The sequence below is a fragment of the Melozone crissalis genome, unplaced genomic scaffold (genome assembly GCF_028551555.1).
Source record: "Melozone crissalis strain CALT ecotype California unplaced genomic scaffold, PUWL_Pcris_2 ptg000027l_1, whole genome shotgun sequence".
In the NCBI taxonomy this organism is placed as follows: Eukaryota; Metazoa; Chordata; class Aves; order Passeriformes; family Passerellidae; genus Melozone; species Melozone crissalis.
This window is the reverse complement of record NW_026535805.1, coordinates 9,627,038-9,645,914: the sequence shown is the minus strand read 5'-3', so window position 1 is coordinate 9,645,914 and position 18,877 is coordinate 9,627,038. Positions and strand designations below refer to the sequence as shown.

The 18,877-nt window shown below is 37.2% G+C and overlaps 1 protein-coding gene across 2 annotated transcripts in view; it reads right to left on the bottom strand.

Moving 5' to 3' along the window:
- The window catches only part of PRKCE (protein kinase C epsilon), a 285,862-nt gene that overhangs the window by 12,735 nt on the left and 254,250 nt on the right, over nt 1–18,877 (bottom strand). For both annotated transcript variants that reach the window (XM_054279512.1, XM_054279513.1), the window contains exons 12-14: nt 13,238–13,376; nt 10,750–10,938; nt 6,385–6,531 (exon numbers count right to left, since the gene is read on the bottom strand). In XM_054279512.1, the coding sequence (XP_054135487.1) occupies nt 6,385–6,531; nt 10,750–10,938; nt 13,238–13,376 (475 nt within the window). The remainder of the gene's footprint in view (nt 1–6,384; nt 6,532–10,749; nt 10,939–13,237; nt 13,377–18,877) is intronic.

The following is an 18,877-nucleotide window of genomic DNA, read 5'->3' as shown; positions in this document are numbered from 1 at the left end:
AAATCTGGTGGAGGAACTTATATATCTTGCAATTCTTGGGTCTCTGGTTGTAGCTGCTAGATCAGCTCTCTACCCTAAGTCAGAACTGAAGAAGGAACATACAATGATTCAGAACATATTCTCAGTGATGTACCAATAGAAATTGAAGAGGCTGCAGAATGAAGGAAGGCATATTAGATGAACAGGCCAGCAGCAGCTGTTGCTCCATAGTGCAAGATACAATTCTGCAATAGGCTATCCCATTCATTTTGTCTTTAATGCTCTTCAGGAAAGTGAGCTTTTAAAATGGAAAACCAAAAAATTATGAGTGCATTGAGAAAATTAAAATAATGCATTGTTCTGTGAAAGCTGCATGTTGACAGTGAATCACTGTAATATGATTTTGTTAACTTCATCTCCATAAAGCCACACTATGAATGGATTGCCACAGGCACTGATAAAGCCATTAGTGATGAAACTTTGGCTTAATTGCTAGAGAGAAATACATATGGCAAACATCTGTTTTACCAGGCTTTGTATTACCCTCTCACTGCGAGTTTTTCAGCTTTTTCATGTTGAGGACATCATAGACTCAAATTTTCCCAATACTAACATTGACAACAGGGTAGATGAAAGAGGCAGGTCTGTCTGTTGGCACCCACATTTGCAAGGGTTGACAATGAAAACTCAGTCTGAAAGGACAGGAGTGTCCATGTAGGTCTAATTCTACAGAAATCAAAAAGAAACCCCTCAGAGGGCTGGAGCACATCTCCTATGGGGAAGGGCAAAGACAGTTGGGGCTATTAAGCCTGGAGAAGTGAAGACCCCAGGGAGACCCTCTATTGTGGACTTTCAATACTCAAAGGCAGCTTGAAAAAAAGAGAGCCTGTTGCCATAGGACGGGGCTAATGGTTTTAAACAGAAAGAGGGCAATTTAAACTAGTTATAATAAAGAAATTGCTTACAATGAGGACAGTGAAACACTGAACAGGTTGCTCAGATTGGTGACAGATGCTCCATTTCTGGAAACATTCAAGGACAACCTGGACATGGCTCTGAGCACCTGATAGGGTTAATTAGGCTTGCCGTAGAGGGGTTGGACTAGATGATCTCTAAAGGTCCTTTACAATCCACACTATTCTATGACTCTACTAAATTGATGCTTACTGACTTCAGCCAAATGAGTAACAAATTTTAGGCAGTGATTTTCCTTCAGCACTGGCAAGAGGTACAGTGATACTGCAACTCTTTTTGCCACTTGTGCACTTGTTTCTGGGCTTTTTTGCTGGCTGATTTTGCTGACATGTCAGCAGGCCACAGGTTTACTCTGGAGAACTTTCAGCAGGCCAGCTGTGCCCTGAGAAATGGCACAAAGAATTTATTGCACGGAACTGTAACAATACAAAATTAATCAATACATTAAAGCAGAAGCAGTAATCTGTTTCAATTACTGTTTTTAATGCATAGTTTGTATTTGGTATGGAGAGACAGAACCATCCCATCACGCCACAAAGCAGGATCTACCTCACTTACCACCACATTCATAACTTATGTAAGAAATTGATCTACTGCACCATTGTTTTAATTTTTAAGATGGCAAATGCAGTTTGAAAGTGGAAATAAGCAGCTCAACCAAGCCAGGAATAGAGCCATGGAAACAAAGAAAGATGGAGAGCAGAGAATCACTGAATGCTATCAAGGTCTTTCTGGTTCTTGAGCAATAAATTATGTTGCAAACCATGGCCTGGCCTTATGGCTACTGATCATGGAAATTTCATATTCCAAAAAGAATAAAATTCTAGGAAGAATACATTAAAAAAAAAATCTCAACAGAGGATTAAAATGCCTCAAAGGATTTCTGTCTCACAACAGTTGGTCTGGAGAAAGGGTATCTGTCTAAAATGGTACTTATTGCATATGCACTTACATTTTCACAACTGCATTCAGGGATGAATATTATTCAGAAATGTTCAAGGCATGCTGTGAAACTGTAAGAATTAGGTTTTAAAAACAGTAAAAATGATCTTAAAAGACACTGCAAAGTCACTGGAGCTTAGATGTAACCAGCATCTGCTGTCTAGCTGCTCAACAGTTTGCTTGATTTCTAATGTACATGCTACAGAGCTATGATTTTTTGTACACTAGCTTAACATTTAGAAGAGCTCTACATGGAACTATATTTATTTATTCGTATACACACACATATGTAAAATAATTTTACTGCTGAAAAGCCTCATGACCCTAGATTTATGAGAGGAAGAGTTGGCAGATAACATGCATCACAGGATTGAGCCCCAGTGCATTTTAACCCCTCTGTATTCTCTAGTCCAAGTCATTAACTGCAGAAGCAAACATCCTTCCCAGCAGGTTTTCAGAACGACCAAATCTGCTTCCACTGTCTCTACCCAGGACAGCCTAGGGTGGCACTTCTGTCATTGTTTAGCAATCTAAACCTCAGCTATTTGTATGAGTTCTCTGTTCAGGGCACTCATGCAAGATTTCAAAAAAACATAGGCAGGTTTTCAAAATCCTTTTGGTAATTTCCACTCTAATGCTGGACACGGGAAGAAAATTCAGCTTCCAAAGCATCATTACAATAATCAAATAATGTACAAACTAGAAAGACATTAATGGTATATTTCTGGTATAATAAGGAACATAATTACATCCATCCACGAGATTTAAAAAAAACAAACGAACAACAAAAACCATTAAAAGTTTGATGCAGTTGCTTTTTTTTTTTCCCAAGCTCAGTTGAAAAACTCAGACTCAAGGCTGGCAGAGCTGAAGTGACACACCTGAACCATTGAGAAGCACAGCCTGACAGTACCATGTAATACAGCTCCTCAGAAAATTTATTATGGCAGATAAATGTTGGAAGGTAAGAGAAAAGCAAATCAGCTGTGCTAATCAGGGAACTCGTGTGTTTTGAGAAGAGTGAGGCAGAACAGAAGCAAGAATTTTTCCACAATACCACCTCCATGACCTCCCTTGGCAGATTATTCCACTGTCTGATGGGACCTCAGTGTTTGACCATTTTCCCTAATGACTTTACTGGTTTAGTGTCACCACTTTACATTGCCTATAGCTCATTTGAACATCTCGTATTGTTTTATTTTGAAAGTGTTTATGATATAATCATAAATATTCCCCCCTTAGTCATCTTACTGGTTGGTCAGAAAATAGAAGACTACCTGTGTAAGTATATGCATTCTTGTATGTGCATGCAAAACTCAATTTCAATTTCAGACAGCTACATATGCATTGTACACTTTTTTCCCAACACATATGTACACTCACATATCACATGCAAGAATGTCTATTTTCTGACTAGTAATCTGGCCTCTCTTTTCATAGATCTTTTCACAGAACTAGGCCCTCCTCAACACAAGATTAAAATATTTTTTTAATCCTCTCTTAATATTACAAATTGCTTTTAAATAATCAAGAGTCCTTTATTAATACTAAAAGATGCTAAAAACCATAAAACATTGCAAACACAGGCATTAGTTATGTTATTTTCATAGTTATTCCACTGCTATGGAACAGTTACAGTTGTTAATCTGAATCAACGAATCTCAATGCTACACCCACAACTGAATTTAGAGAGAAGAACTCTCTGTGAAGATTTTAAATTAGATCATATTTCATTAGTGTTCACCTTCTTTTCTCTTTTCACAAATTTTCAAAGTGAGTTCAATCCAGACTAGCTTGGCAAGTACACAAAACTACCTTTATTGCACTTGAAATTTACTGCCCTCAATTTCTTTGCCATTTCTGAAGTTGAATAATTAATAATTATATTTCATTTGTGTGATCTTTCTCTCCAGCCCAGATCTGTATCACATCTAACTTTCCAAGTAATACATCATTCAGTTTTAAGAGGACAAACAAACATTTCAAGTATGACCTTGCACAAAGATTGCTATACAACAATAAAATCCAAACAACTGTAAAATTTATACAACTTGGCACAAAATAGCTGATGGATCATAAACATGGGTCATAAATATATAAGGTATGCTCAAAGTTATCAGTAAAAGCTGATAGAACCCAGTCACTGGGGAAGACAACTCAGAGAGTGCAGACTGAGAATATGAAAATAATAAGAGATGCCTGTTACATAGAGTAGATATTATCTGAATTCACCACTATTAAAAAAAAGAGTTCAGAAAAAAATCCAAGCATATAGAGCTACTAGACTGCAGGAATCAAATCTCGTAGAATAAAGAAAGTTGGTAGACAGAATATAGAAAGAATTAGTATGAAATCTAACATTAGAGAAGTAGCCTGAAGAAAAATGACCAGAAGTGTAAATAGGGATGTATAAAATCACCCTAACAATTATTAAGGGGCAAAGAACTGTCCTAAAATTATACAAATTTCAGACTACTCTGAAATAATCTGCAATCACTACTGAAACAGAACAATTCAATTAAAATACCATGAAGAAAGTAGAAAAGAGGAAAAGGAACAAAACATCAGGAATTAACAAAATAGGATTGGCTTACAATATAATAACAATGAAATAATTACCAGAAAGAGAAAGAAACCCCACTGAGAAAGCAGAAGGCATTTATATCAGCAATGAATAAAATCACCTGATATTGAAATGCCTCCTGACTTTTAAGGACTGCCACAGTGGGAGTAGTTACAAAAATAATAAAAGCCTCATAAAAATACCTATTGTCAAAGGGACTGTGCATCTTGATCATGAAAGGAAAACAGCCAATAAACAGACTAGATGAAAGGAAACTGGAAATTAAATGCAGGCATAAAGTGAAAATAATTCTGCAATAGTTCATCATGACTTAAAAACAAAATTCTGATGAGTATTGAGCAAAGCAACAAAAATTATGGTGAGATGAGAGGCCAAATTCTTGTGAAAACAAGATAAGAGCTACACAAATGCAACTCAGCTCAACACAGACTTTGCCCAAGTGCAGCTATCTCAGAGCTGTGGAACCTGACTGGAAGGCAGCCACAGCACTAAAAAGGCTTCAAATAGGTACTAAAGGAGTTAATTTGGGGTTCACATTTCCTGCAGCAGTGCAGAGGCTTGTACATCATCTCAGGCAGCAGCTGCAAGCTTGCCACACCTCCAGAGAGGAGCTGGGCAGCAGGGTGAGGACTGGCTGCACCCCCAGGAGTGGGGCTGGCTCAGGCCAGCTCTCCCTGCATGTAGGGCATTGTAAGGTTTCCATCCTCCAATACACTGGGAAAACCTTCCTCATGTGACAACACTGTACCTTATTATTACTCCTAGAGAGGGGTTCATAAGGGCTTTCACTCAGAGTTGTCAATCCCTTTGGGCTTTTTCTGCACAGCTACAGAGAGACAGAGATTTCCCCAAGAGTGGGCCCAGAGGAGCTGCCTCAGGCTCCTGCTCCGGACAGTCAGTCCTGCTTTCACCATCTACACAAGGAACTTGGGGAAAGGCATCTCATTGGACTCAAGTAAAGGCATTACATGTAACATACAGCAATTCTTCAGAAACAGAAGGGACTTTTTCACCTCTGAATTTAATTCAGGATTTAGACTTGATTCCTAAGGTTTTTATTTTGCTCATTTGTTTTGTTTTTTGGGTGTTTTAATACCTTTGAAAACTATCTAAAGAAAGAAACAAACAAGAACTTTGACCATATTCACAGGCAAATCAAGCATTGTAATTAGGAACTTGTGAAATCAAAAGATGCAAATCACTCTCAGAGGATTTATCACAAAGCTAGCCTCTTGCACTGTGTAAGCACAGAAGTAACCACATGCATTCTGTGACATTTGGTTAATTGTAAGTGTTTTCATCCAGAGAAACACCAGAATAAAATATTTTTGCATGTCTCTCATACTTTCTGCAGGTAGGGCTGTTTTTTACAGATTTTTGTTACTTTAAAATAGAAATACTTGGTTACTATCCAGGAAAATGTTAATATATAAATGTATCTAATAATAATGTGTGTTTCTTCCCCCCAAGAAGCTGTTTTTTCAAGTTTCTTCACTTAAAATGTTATTCCTTATAAATTCTTGTCTGTGTTTTACTACAAAATCCAGTGGCCATCAGCAATGCAGAACTGTAAAGAGTTCACACAGAAAGTACAGACAGTATACATCAACTGAAATCATCTTTTCTGGCTATGGCATCTTTGAGAACACAGAATGTAATTAAAAATGTGCTTTGAACTCTCTTATGGTTTATGTGGATGAACATGAACATTTTTCTGTGCATTACATTTATTCCTGATACTTACCTTCACAGAAACAATGACAAAGTAATCTTCTCAGTGCCATTTTTATGTTACTGTTTCAGCCCTCAAAACACTGCATTGGGTAATCTCATTTCTCAGAAAAGCCAACAAGTAGAACTGCCAAACCAAGTTTTCTCTGAATGTTATACAAACTGTTACTTACAATCCGAGGTTTGAAGGGTGGTTTGATTTTCCTTTGTTCTAGAAGAACCCAGTCAATTTCCTTGAAAAATGGATGCTGCTTGATCGCATCTTCCCCGTTTTGTGATGCCACACAGCCAAGTCGCTTGTTGGGATTCTTTGTCATGAACTACAGGGTGGCGAGGGAAAGGAGGGAAAAGTTAAAATAAGAATGGCAATACCTGGAAATCATTTGCTGCTCAATTACACACTGTAATTCTTAAATTCTTAATTTTTTAGAGACAGTCCCCTTTCAGAAGGTCATTTATTCTGGCACTCCATATTTCAGAGGTTTTGGGCAAACCATAAGATTCAGAGACTCCAAACTGTAAATTTACTGCAAGAAACCCTTTCAGTTTATTGTTGAGACCTCTTAATTTCATCTGACTGGGAGTGTTAAAGGACTAGATACTCATTCAGCATATCTACTTTCAGCTTTAGCCAAAAATACTAAAGGAAAGAAAGATGATCTTAAATCCTCCAGAGACAGAGAGAGTGATCAGTACCTGCAGAAAGCTTCCCTTGAGAATAGGAAATTATGTCATGTCCTCCATGACATATCTTGCACATTATCTTTCATTTTTAGTACACGATTAGTGTCAGCGACTGAAACTAACTGGTCTCCTCCAGTGTGGTAATTTATAAACTTCTCACATTTAAACCATTACTATTCCTGTCAGAAAAAAAGCTGTACAAGTGGTGTAAGACATTGATATCAACTGATGGAAGCTCATAATACTTTACCTGATTTTTCTCTGTTATTTTTCCTTCTTTTATTAGCAATTGCTCTACTAATTTCCTAATTTGTGTGGACACAGAATCCTTGCAATTCAAGTAGCAATGAATGCTGTTCTTATAAACATAAACACATTATAGAATTAGCTCAATAGCTTTGCTATAACTTTATATTCAGCTATTATATAACATCTTTAAATTTAGAAAAACTGGACAAAGTAAACAAAATGTAATAATTGTTCAGTGGCTTTTCAACCTATGTATAACATTATACTATACTTCTGTAGGAAAAAAAAGCAAACGTAGAATAAAATAAACTATTGTAGAGCATGCCCTTGCTTTAGTACTCCAGTTACTAGACAAGTAGCTACTTAAGCCCCTAGATTGGTTTTAGATATCTAGATCAACCATTCAGAGGAGAGTAGCCTTGCTGTCATTTTAAAGGTATAACATATATCAGCAAGGCAATTCTATCTGTGGTCTCTGACATACACGCGCCGTTCTCAAGATGATCCTTCTCTTTGGTCTTGAGTTCAACTGCTCTGCAAGTTCTTTTGCAAGTAGGCAAGTCATATCTAAACTACAGGCAATCTTTTCTATGAGCAGGAGAAATTAAGTTTTTGAAAGGATTACTGTGCTTTGGTGAGGTCTCTTGAAAAACCACAAAACGCATTCCTACATTCCTCTGCTTTATTTCATCTCCAGGACTGGAGCGAGCAGGCCAGGAACTAGCAGCCACATGTATTGCAGAAACAGAACATGGAAACTACAGGATGTGCTTTTTGTACCATATAATCCAGGTATCAAAGAAGTAAAATATGATCCTAGTATCTGCCATGCTTTATCTTTGTTTTAAACTGGAGACAGGGAAAGCATCTGGACATGTAACTTTTTAAGAAGCCCAGGACATGATGGTGTGAATAGACTGTCCAGTTTAGTGCTGTACTTCACAAACTTCATGAAACTGTGAAATGGATGATGAAAGAGAATGTATTTTAAGAATGAAAACTTGAACAAAAATATCACATGCATATATGAAGAAAAAATATCAAACTTCTAAAGCAGACATTTAATTGCATTAATTTAATCCCTTTCTATTTCTGAAGCAAAAGCTGACATTTATTCCCTGTTTATCACCAGCATCAACACTGATGCAACTGTCAGGACAGACACAGCTGTTAACTGCACTCTGCTGAAGAGATGGTTGTAAATGGAGCTGACAGCCATAGCCATAAACCTTTTCATGGCTAAGACAGAAACCTCCATTTCTGAAAGAAGAAGCCTTTTAGGATCAGCATTCCTACTGACTTAAGTGATAACAGGACAAAATGCTGCTTAGGGCTTGAATCAGGGATGATTAGGCTCCCCAAATTTTGCTTCTTGAAATAAATCACACAGCTTAAAAACAGAGTTTTGCTTCTGTAGCCAGAGACTGCATCCCAGTACACAGGGAACACACACTGTAGAGACAACATCTCTCCATTGCTTGGGAAGAAGCAGAGAGCAAATTTCAATAAAGAATTGTTTTCCTTATTACACAGGAAAGAATTAAAATAGTAATTCCTGTCAATTCACAGAAACAGGACTAATAAGATGTGTGGATTTTCATAAGATAAGCAACACACTGCCTTGTAATACTGAGCTTTAATATCATCCTCAGTGTTTTGATGCAAATAACAGGAAAACTGTTTATTAAGAAAATAGGACAACATCGCCACTTAATACAAGAGAATGTCTTCTTATTAAACTTTCCTTATGTAGTGTTTGAAGGACTGTAAAAAAAAAAACCAGTTTCAAAAGAATGAAACTCATGTCTCAAAGCACAATGTGAGGAAATGAAGTGCTCCAAAATTAATCCCTTGCTACCATTCAGCAGTAAAATACATAGACGCCTCTTTCTTTCCTCTGTTTTTCCTGTTCTTCATATGGACAAGTATCAGATGAAGAACACAAGTTTCAAGCAAGTTTCATACCATACATTCGTAGGCAGCAGGTTGCTAATCCTAAGGAAATGTGTTTTATTTATGGTATAAATTGCCACAGCTCCATTAAATTGTATCAATTTATGCCTGAAAGGCTATGACAGCAGCAAGGTACAAATCACCATTCCTACTATCAAAATGTAGGAAATTCTGCAAAAAAGCCAGCTTTAAAACAAAATCCCCTGGACTCCAATTAAAATCAAATGTAGGTATGAAAACTGACAACAACCCTTCCTTTACAATGTGCCAAAATAACCTCTGAGCCCAGGATATAAGCCCAAACTCTGCAGCTCAAGTCTATATATTTTAATTGCTGAAGTAAAATAATCAAATGGTCTGGAAACAGAAATGGATGCATGAAAGTATAATGTGAGCTAACAAAAAGTAGTCAGAAAGCTATTTGGGGGAGAAGGGAGAATAAGTATTAATAAATTACTGCCAGCAGTAAAAAATCCTTCATCTTCTCACTACAGTGAATGTAGCAAAGGAGATACTTCAAACACTTCTGAGAGGTTAATTTTGAATTCTGGTTTGAATCATTGCTAGAGCATCTCGCATCTCTCTTGCTCAGTAGAAGGAGCCTGAACACATTTTCATCAAAAGGTCAATATGAGAATTTCTGCAGAATGTGCTGTCAACTGGTGTTAAAATCTCAATTTATGTTTTATACACATTTTCAAAATAAGCCTGTATGAAGATCTCTGCAGGATTTTACATTATCAGCTGCCTTCTTAATTGAAAGTCTCCCTTACTCCAGATGCTGAAAGAAAAATATATAGAAAGGCACAGCTTTTCCAGTTTCAAAGACAATGGAAAAATGGAATAAATAAAAACCAAGTTATTTTTTTAGGCCAAAAATCCTTCTCGGGTTTTTGCCAACTCTGGGGATTGACAAACTGCTTCTGTATTGTTTTGCTTTCAATTTTAGGATGATACTAGCAGAGAAAAAAGAATTTATGCCAGTGTCATTCATAGTAATGAATGACTTTATAAACTTGACTTCATAAAGGTAGTCTAAAAACCAAATTTGCCCAGTGGTACATATTGGCTGATTTTAAAAATTGTGGCATTTGATGAACACAAGTTCCTGTCAAGTCATCACTCATACTGAAAAATCCCAATGAGAACAGAAACAATCACACTAAAGTAAGACTGCTTATCATGTGAACTATAAAATAGAACATACAGCTGTAAATAAAGGGCTTTAAACTCATCTTGATGACAGGGGAAAAACAGCAAAGGCACAGGAAATTTTGTAAGCGGGTAAAATAAAAAACATTGTTTCTTTAATTATGTAGTGCTTCTCCCACTCTAGTGATGGGAGTACATAGCATATAAAATGTCAAAGTGATAGCACAGTTCTAGCTGGTTGGGTTTTCCCTGAAACATGAATCTGCAGTACACAGATTTATACAGTGTAGAACTGCGTGGAATACAAACATTCTGTTCCTTTCCCACAAGCAGTGTAATTTATCCAAGGCCCCATTATCCTAACAGCGGCACTTTGAACTGTGCTTGAACTCCCAGTGGTGACTGCTCTCAACAACTTTCAGCAAAAAAAAACCCAACAAACCAACCCCCCAAAAATCCATGAGGAGGAGGAGGAGGAAGGCAAGTAATGGAAGACTCACTGCTTTTAAAATGCTGACAGCCTCTTTACTGAGCCAGACTGGATACAATACATCATCATGAAGGATGGATTCAAAGAGATCATCTTCATTGTCAGCTTCAAAGGGGGGTTGTCCAGCCATCATTTCATACATGAGAACACCCAGAGCCCACCAGTCCACGGACGGACCGTATTCCAGCTCCTGGAGGATCTAGCACAGAAAAAGAGATTGGATTGAAGAGACAAGTGAGACAGCTGTCTCAGCTGCATATTTGCTGTTTCAACATGATATAGCCCTTCTATGCCCCAGTGCCTAAGCAGGACTGGATCACACACTGATTTCAGTAACAGCAGGCAGGGTTTCTTAGCCATGCAATTTGCACTAGCACAGCTAAGTGTCAATGAGATGTTGTTCTCAGCAGTACTGAGAGTTTATCAGTCCCCTGAGTAAATGACTATGCTTGTGAGCAAAAGAGCTGCATATCCTCCCAAGCTGTTTAAAGCAGGTCACACTATAGGGGAAAAAAGATCACATATACAAAACAGGCTGGTGGAAAATGTGAAACATTTCCTTGTCTCTATCTTGAACAAAACAAACTGAACCAGCTTCTAATGCTGCACAGAGATCATCTGAGAGATTTATTCTTGTCCTTTAGGTAGGGCTGAAGGAAGCCAAAAGCATTTTTTTTCAAGTTCCTTTTACAGCATTAAACCACTGTACAATACATGGCTGTAGAATTCACTTTAATTGCACTTGCTTTCAGGAAAAACTGGCTACAAATTCTCTTGTGGCACAAGTTCAACCTTGTAGCAAATACCTTTAGTGGCAAGTAATAGTTTAGCACGATGGAGTTTTATAGTAGCACTTGGTGTTACAAAACTACTGTTGTACCAGGAACAAGTTTAATTCTTGTCCCCTTTTCACTGGAAAGAAGCTTGAAGTTTGGCTGCATTGGTTCAGCATGACAGGGAACCAGGGAAGGGGAGTGGGCGCCTGCTTAAGGTGAAGCTGGCTGCCTTAAAATGCCTTGGAATGGCAAAAAGTCCACCAACTCCTTACACAACACTGCACAGTGCAGTGAGAAATCCTGTGGTGAACTGCTTGGGCTTAGTGCTGTAGTTGGGAATCAAGACCAATATAAAACCAAATTCAGTCTTAACACAAAAACAGAAATGAGTTTAACATTTGGATACACAGGTCTGGATCTCATCCACATTCCTCATTGAAAGAAAATTATATTTTATAGCCATCAAATACAGAAAATTAGATGTATACTTTTCATGTCTTCTGAGAACTCTTTGGAAATGAGATACTACTAAATAAAAGGAAATTAAGACATATCACCACAATGCAAGAGAAATAGAAGCAGGAGATAACTTCTGCAATTAACATGACAAATTGGAAGCCTCAGTAAAAGTTCCTGTATTCTTATTATTGCTTTATTTACAGTAATAATTTTCAAAGAATTTGTCAAAGGACTCAATTAGTATATGAAATCAGAAAAAAATCCTACATAGCCCCAGCTACCACACTGGTATTTATTTTCTTTAAATGCTGGAATACTTCTGAGACTCCATAAGACGAACATTTATGTAATGATAGTTTCAAGATGATTCACACCTTATTAGTTGTGCTACTGAAGTTGGACAGCCCTGAACACTAACAGAATGCATTTATGATTTATTGACTCTAAGGAATAATAAATAACATTTTTCCTCACTGCAAATTTATGTTTGGTGAAAGACAAATCAACAACACCTTTCCATTAAACCTGCACACTGAATATTGAAGTGGAAAGATGCACAGGTTACTAACTCAACTGAGCAAAGTCTGCCTACCAGAATGACTGTTCAGTATTGGTTCATTTTAGGCACTTTGAAATTCACCTCATAATATTAAAATCTAGGATATGTCAAAGCCACACTACTCTAAGGTATTTATTTTATCCAATGAACACCTTGAAATGTTGCCAACTAATATGATATCTAGTTTCCATCTTTCTGTGCAAGTCTATAAAGTAGCACAAGCGTAGTATCTTTCACAGATATTTTAAATAAAGGATAAAAATTATATTCCCACAAAGGCTGTAGTCAAAACGGCATCAAACATATGGCTTCTTCTGTAAGAACATGTTCTTTTAAACCTCACTAAAAATAAAAACATTTTTATAACTACTTAAGATTACTAAGATTGCAATACTCAGTTGCATCTAGCACCTTAAAGGCTGCTAAAAATCATCATAATGATGCTGATTCAGAAATGAGCAAATTGAGAAGAATAACTTTAATTTCAAGAAACAAATACTAGAAAAAACACTCCTATCATCAAGGAATAGTGCTTGTAGGCAGTAGAGTAACCATTTTCTGCAAGATTACCTAAGCACAAGTGCAGCAGAGTCTAGTCTGCATCTTAAATGTTTTCATCTACATGTAAAGAGTGTATAAAATGACACATGTAACAGTCTGATAAATAAGAATATTTGTACTCTTAGTGCACTGCAAAAAACTACCTCTGGAGCTATGTAGTCAGGTGTGCCACAAAACGTCGTGGTGGTCACTCCATTCAGAATCCCTTCTTTGCACATCCCAAAGTCAGCCAGTTTACAGTGGCCTTCTGCATCCAGAAGAATATTGTCCAGTTTCAGGTCCCTGAAATACAAAGGTCTCAAATTAAATCAACTTTCAAATTTTGATAATGTGCTTTTGTATTTCACAATAAACTATAGAATTTGACAAATAAATGGTTTCCCAAACACCACTGAGAAACTGTCCTTCACTGCCTGTGCATGAAAAGTTGGTAGCAGTCACAAAATAAATCTAGTTAAGGGCAATAAAATAAAGAAGCAGGCAATTACAAGCATTTTGTAAGACTAAGCTTTTACTCTCTTTAGCTGCATGAAAGCACAGCTTTTATGTATTCAAGGCAGCTCAGAAAAGTTTGGGAAAGATTTCAGTTTCTTGTTTCCTACAGATCTATCATTCTGTCAATGTGAAATAGGTCAATGAAGCCATTCTCTATTTTTCCCATTAGCACTAAGCAAGGATTACCAATTTATCCATACTCTAGCAGATGGGTTCAGTGAATAGGTATTTGCAAACTTGGATTACTTTGAATTTGATTCTTAATGTATAGTAGCAATTCAAAGATTGCAATGAGATGGATGAAAAACTACATTCCCATCTTTGGGAGCACTGTTTTCTGTAGCTTAAGGCTGCTCAAAAATAATTCCACAGGAATATTTTGCATTCATTGTTAAACAACATATCTTAGCAGCTATTTCTGATCATACAAATGTCTTTGTGCCAAAACCACACAATTGCCTGCTTATAAAATTGGGTTAGGTCAAAAAAAGGTTGAGAAAAGGATATCCACCTTTCCTGTCTTGCCCTCTGCATATTTTCTAAATATACCATTGATGGTTAATACATGTTCCAACACAATCGATACTAGGTACCATTCAACTTACCTGCCACTTGCCTTAGACTTAATAACAAAAGGATCTGGAAAGTCAGTGCATAAAAGAACTCTCACCTGCATGAACACCCCCTTGCCCCCTCCCCCCCCAAGTAAAACCTCTTCATCATGTAGATATAATAACATAAAACAAAGGCAAAAAAATCCCACTTATATTGCATGTGTACCAAAACAACATTTGCTTTTAAGATTTCTGTCTGGGCTTTTAGGTATCTCTGATATGTATTAAAGATACATAGTATGTTTAGATATAAAATAGATACATATATATATATATATAAAAATATATATCTATATTGTAATGTGTGTATGATTGCATAGAGAGGTGAGAATCAAAAGCAGAACACATGTCTTTAGGTGACTTTGTCGACACTTCCTGATCAGAATTCTTTTTCCTGGAATAATTACACAAATTTCCTTAGGTTAAATTGATGAAAAAAAAAAAAAATAGTGTGTGTGTAGGCAAGTTCTAAATCAGAGAAGAAGAATAAAATCCCATGCCAGCCCCTGTAAATTAATTTCACCCCAAAAGCCATGAAAAGACAAGGGTTTTTTAAAAAAAAAAATCTTTATGCCAACAAATTTGACCTGAGTGAGGGATGAAAAGACAAGGGTTTTTTAAAAAAAAAATCTTTATGCCAACAAATTTGACCTGAGTGAGGGATGAGAAGTCTTCACCTTACTCAGACAATTTCTTCCAGAGAAATGTCTCTTTGTCAGATCCCAGCCTTCAGAACCACAGACACCAAACATTTATGCACATTAATTGATTAAACAGCCCTTCCAAGGCTGCAGCATGTTAAGAGTTTTTGTAGACATGTCCAAACCTACAGTATGCTGAGATTTCCCCAGAAGTGGTCTTTTCTGCTTCTCACACCAATTTCAGTAGGTGGATTTTAGTGTGGGTTTTTTTTTTCTTTTGAAATTTGTTAAACATTTTTTAACATGTTGGCCCATATATTCCTCAAGCAGGTATACAAGCTAACATGAAAATCAGCTGCTCCTGGGCCACAGTGGACTTGCTACTCAAAGTCTGCAGAATCACTGCGCATCTGCAATGATGCATCCACAAAACAGGTTCTGGGAAGCACTGGAGAACTTACTGTGCATGTAGGGATAGGTTGTGTTACGTACACGTTACAAAGTGGTTTGTGCGTGTAGAACAAGCCTGACCAGGCACAACAAAGTCATATTTACCTCAGTAACAGTAGAACCACTGTTTCCTATATAAACCAGCTTTGTCAGATATGGTTTTATGCGGCTGAAGTATACCCTGGCTGTAGAAATGTTTATTGCAAGCAATATCCCCTACATCACACCTGGCTATCTCTGCATCAGCTATGCTGCTCTTGCAGGTTCTCAGTGGTCACCCAGGCATGGCCCCTTGGAGCAGACTGCATATTTTATCATTCTTTAAGGTCATTAATATCAGCAGTTCCTAAAAAATGCAAGATCCAGCTGGCTGCCACATAACCCCCTACGTATAACCATTTAAACCCTCAAGTAACCACCTCTTCCTACCTCTGGAAAGTGATTTGCCAGAATTGTCCAACATAATGCCAGGGCAAACAGATATAAACAGCTCTGCATCCCCCCCACAAGAAGTCAAAGACACAAAACAAAGCTACCTGTTTTAAAAGTCACGTGCCTTCCCAAAACTGTTCCTTCCATGAATTACAAGAGCTGCAATAAAAAATCTGCATTCAAACAGGACTATAGCAACATCCAAACAGAATGTGATCATCAGGGTAAGGCTCTTGCAGATCAAAGAAGGAAATAAGATTGCAGCTGTAGCTTACAACCTTCCAAGTGCAGTGTTATCTTGGATGTTCCTTAACTAAAGAAGAATACAAGCTATATTTCAAGAAGTCAAGATGTTCAGATAAAGAAATCAAAGTATAATTATATTTGATATAATCTTGGAACCTCTTACAGCCACCATCACAACAGACAGCTAAAAAGAAGGTCCTAATACATATAATTATGATAGGAACTGAAGAAATTCAAGAGGCTGCTTAGAAAAATGGATCCACTTTATTAAGTGTTTTAAGTGTTTATGAGAAGACTCCAAAATTATGTCTTAACTCTGATTGCAAGATTTCCCCGTGCAGGTAGGTGACACACTGGAGTTGTTAGGACCTAAACTCATTTAACTTTAATTTAATGCCATATGGTAGCCACGAACTTGAATGGAGATAGAGTCAATAATCCAGGAAACTCCTAAGCTAAGAGAAACCGCAACAGCAATAAAACACTAAGGAACCACATAATGGATAAAGACAAGATATTCACTATTCTCTTTATTTCTTTAAGGATTTGTATAAGACACAGAAATTAGCAATAAAAATTCAACTTGACAGTGAAAAAACAGAATAAAAAAACTGAGCCCAGAGAAAACTAGAAAGAGTCTAATTATTAAATTCTGTAAAGAGTGACAATTTTAAGCCTATCTGTAAAAGCACAAGTCAATTTAACTTTTTTACCGTTTACCAAACTATAATCTTACTTGACAGAAGAAAAACATGTGGGACCCCTTTATCAAGCCAAAACTGGGCAGTGAAGCCTATAAGCCTCTTCAAAACTCTGCTGAAGGCACTGAGGACATCGGCTTCATTACTCACGCAATAATGAAATGTAATACCAGTAGATTTGTGTTATCACAAAGTGCACCAGAGTTTCAAAAGAAATTTGGAAGAGGCTAAAACAACAGCAGTATGACTCCCATCAAAGTACATATGGGAGGTTAAAAGGTAAGCTGGTAGTCTGCCAAAGTGCCAAATTCATGGCTAGCCCACAAGATTGTCATGCATAGTCCATGAAAGTGCTTGCACCGACAATCATTCTGTCAATATACAGCTGGCAAATAAAAAAAAAAAAAGCCAGAAAAAACCTCCCCAAACCAAGAAACCTCACCAAATCCCTCTGATTCTGCAACTTTGGAAAAAGAAATCTTGTTTAACTAAATTAATATGAGAGTAGGAATACATAATGTGCTATTTAACACCTCACAGGAAAAGAAACCCCAACAACCAAAACGTACAGAGAAAAGGAAACAAATGAAAAAGTAAGAGAAAAAGAGTTGTCAGGGAAGCTTGTCTTTCCAGAGCAGCAGCCTCATTGAAAAAAATTAAAACTTTTAACTCTTAGACCCGTATTTTCCCAGAACTGTTCCAAGAAACAGCCAGCTCTCCTACTCCTCCAGAAGTAAAGTACACAGCCATATCTGGAATGTAAAACAATCTTCTGTACAGATTGTTCCATTCTGATCCATTTTGTCTTTTATTTCTTTCCTGGATTTAGTGCCAGTTGTCTACCTCTGAATCAGAACATACCAAATAATACAGTGTCAGATAGCTCAATGACAAAGGTCTATTAAATTCTTCTTTTTCTCATTTTGCATTCTCTTTGTAGCAAGTAAGAAAGTCATCTGTGTCTGACAAAACGAGTTCCTACAACCTGAGTAATTAATTACATGCAACTGCAAACAACCTAACCAGTTAAGCCAGGAGAATGCTCAGATTTCTTGAATGCAGCAATGCTACATTAAGCTGTTTCTCTCCTTTGTTTTTTTGCCAAGATACTTTGTAGAGTCACTTCAGTTGACTTGAGAAGTGATTGCATAAAATGTTGTGGGTTGGTTTTCTTTTCCTTTTTTTTTTTTTTTTTTTTTTGGGGGTGGGGGTGGCGGCAAGTTTTGTTCTGAGAAAGCTTTAAACAGAAATTTAAGCCTCGGTCTCTACTTCTGCATTCCTGCCAGCATCACAATCACCTCAGGAGCTGGAATGACTGGCAGTGTCTCAAGAAATTATCAGGATTATGAGTTATGTTTGTGCAAGTTGGAGCAGAGGAGCAGGCTGACTACAGGTAACCTATGTGAAAACTTCTGTACCCCTCACCTCTTCCTCCACATGCAAGTGCCATGAGGCACTGAGTGCCTTGGCTGCCTCCAAAGGCTCAGTGGATGAGCATTTCATAGCCCTGGGTTCCTAAAGTGCCAATCCCACCACAAGCCAGAGAGATAAGCATCTTGTGTGAGTGGCACAAGTGTCATTTAGATAACACACAGTTTTCTTGTTGAAAGTAAGGCAGTTAAACAATCAAGATGGGTTTGGACCAGTAAAATCAGAAAGTCTGCCAAACATTACTAACATAGCCTTTCAAAACAGTAAACAGCAGTGACTAAATAAATATATATTTGAAGAACAAGATCAAGCAGCTGAGAAATATGATCACAAGCTGGCAAGCAACCACTTTACAGTGGCTACTTTGCCACTTCTACTCCGACTGTTGATTGAGCAACACCTCACAGAATAAAGCATAAAAATTATTATGTACATATAACAGCACTGAAAGCAGGAATATTTATTTATAAGGTAAAAATTAAATGAAGGATTGTACCTTACCAAAGATCTATAAAACACCAGCATTCAGAAAGATTGAAAGCAACAAAAGCTAAAGTATAGAACTACAGAACAACCACTTTTTTTGGTGACTTTCAACTGCAATAAACTCTTTAAATAGTGTATTTGAAATCATTGCCATTGTTCCCCTGCATGGGAAAATCACATCGTCTCTGCAGGCTTTAAATAGACAAACTGTTCACACAAGAAACCACAGAAGGTAAAAAGAAAACTTCCTACAAGAACATGGAAAAACCATCAGAATCATTCTCTAG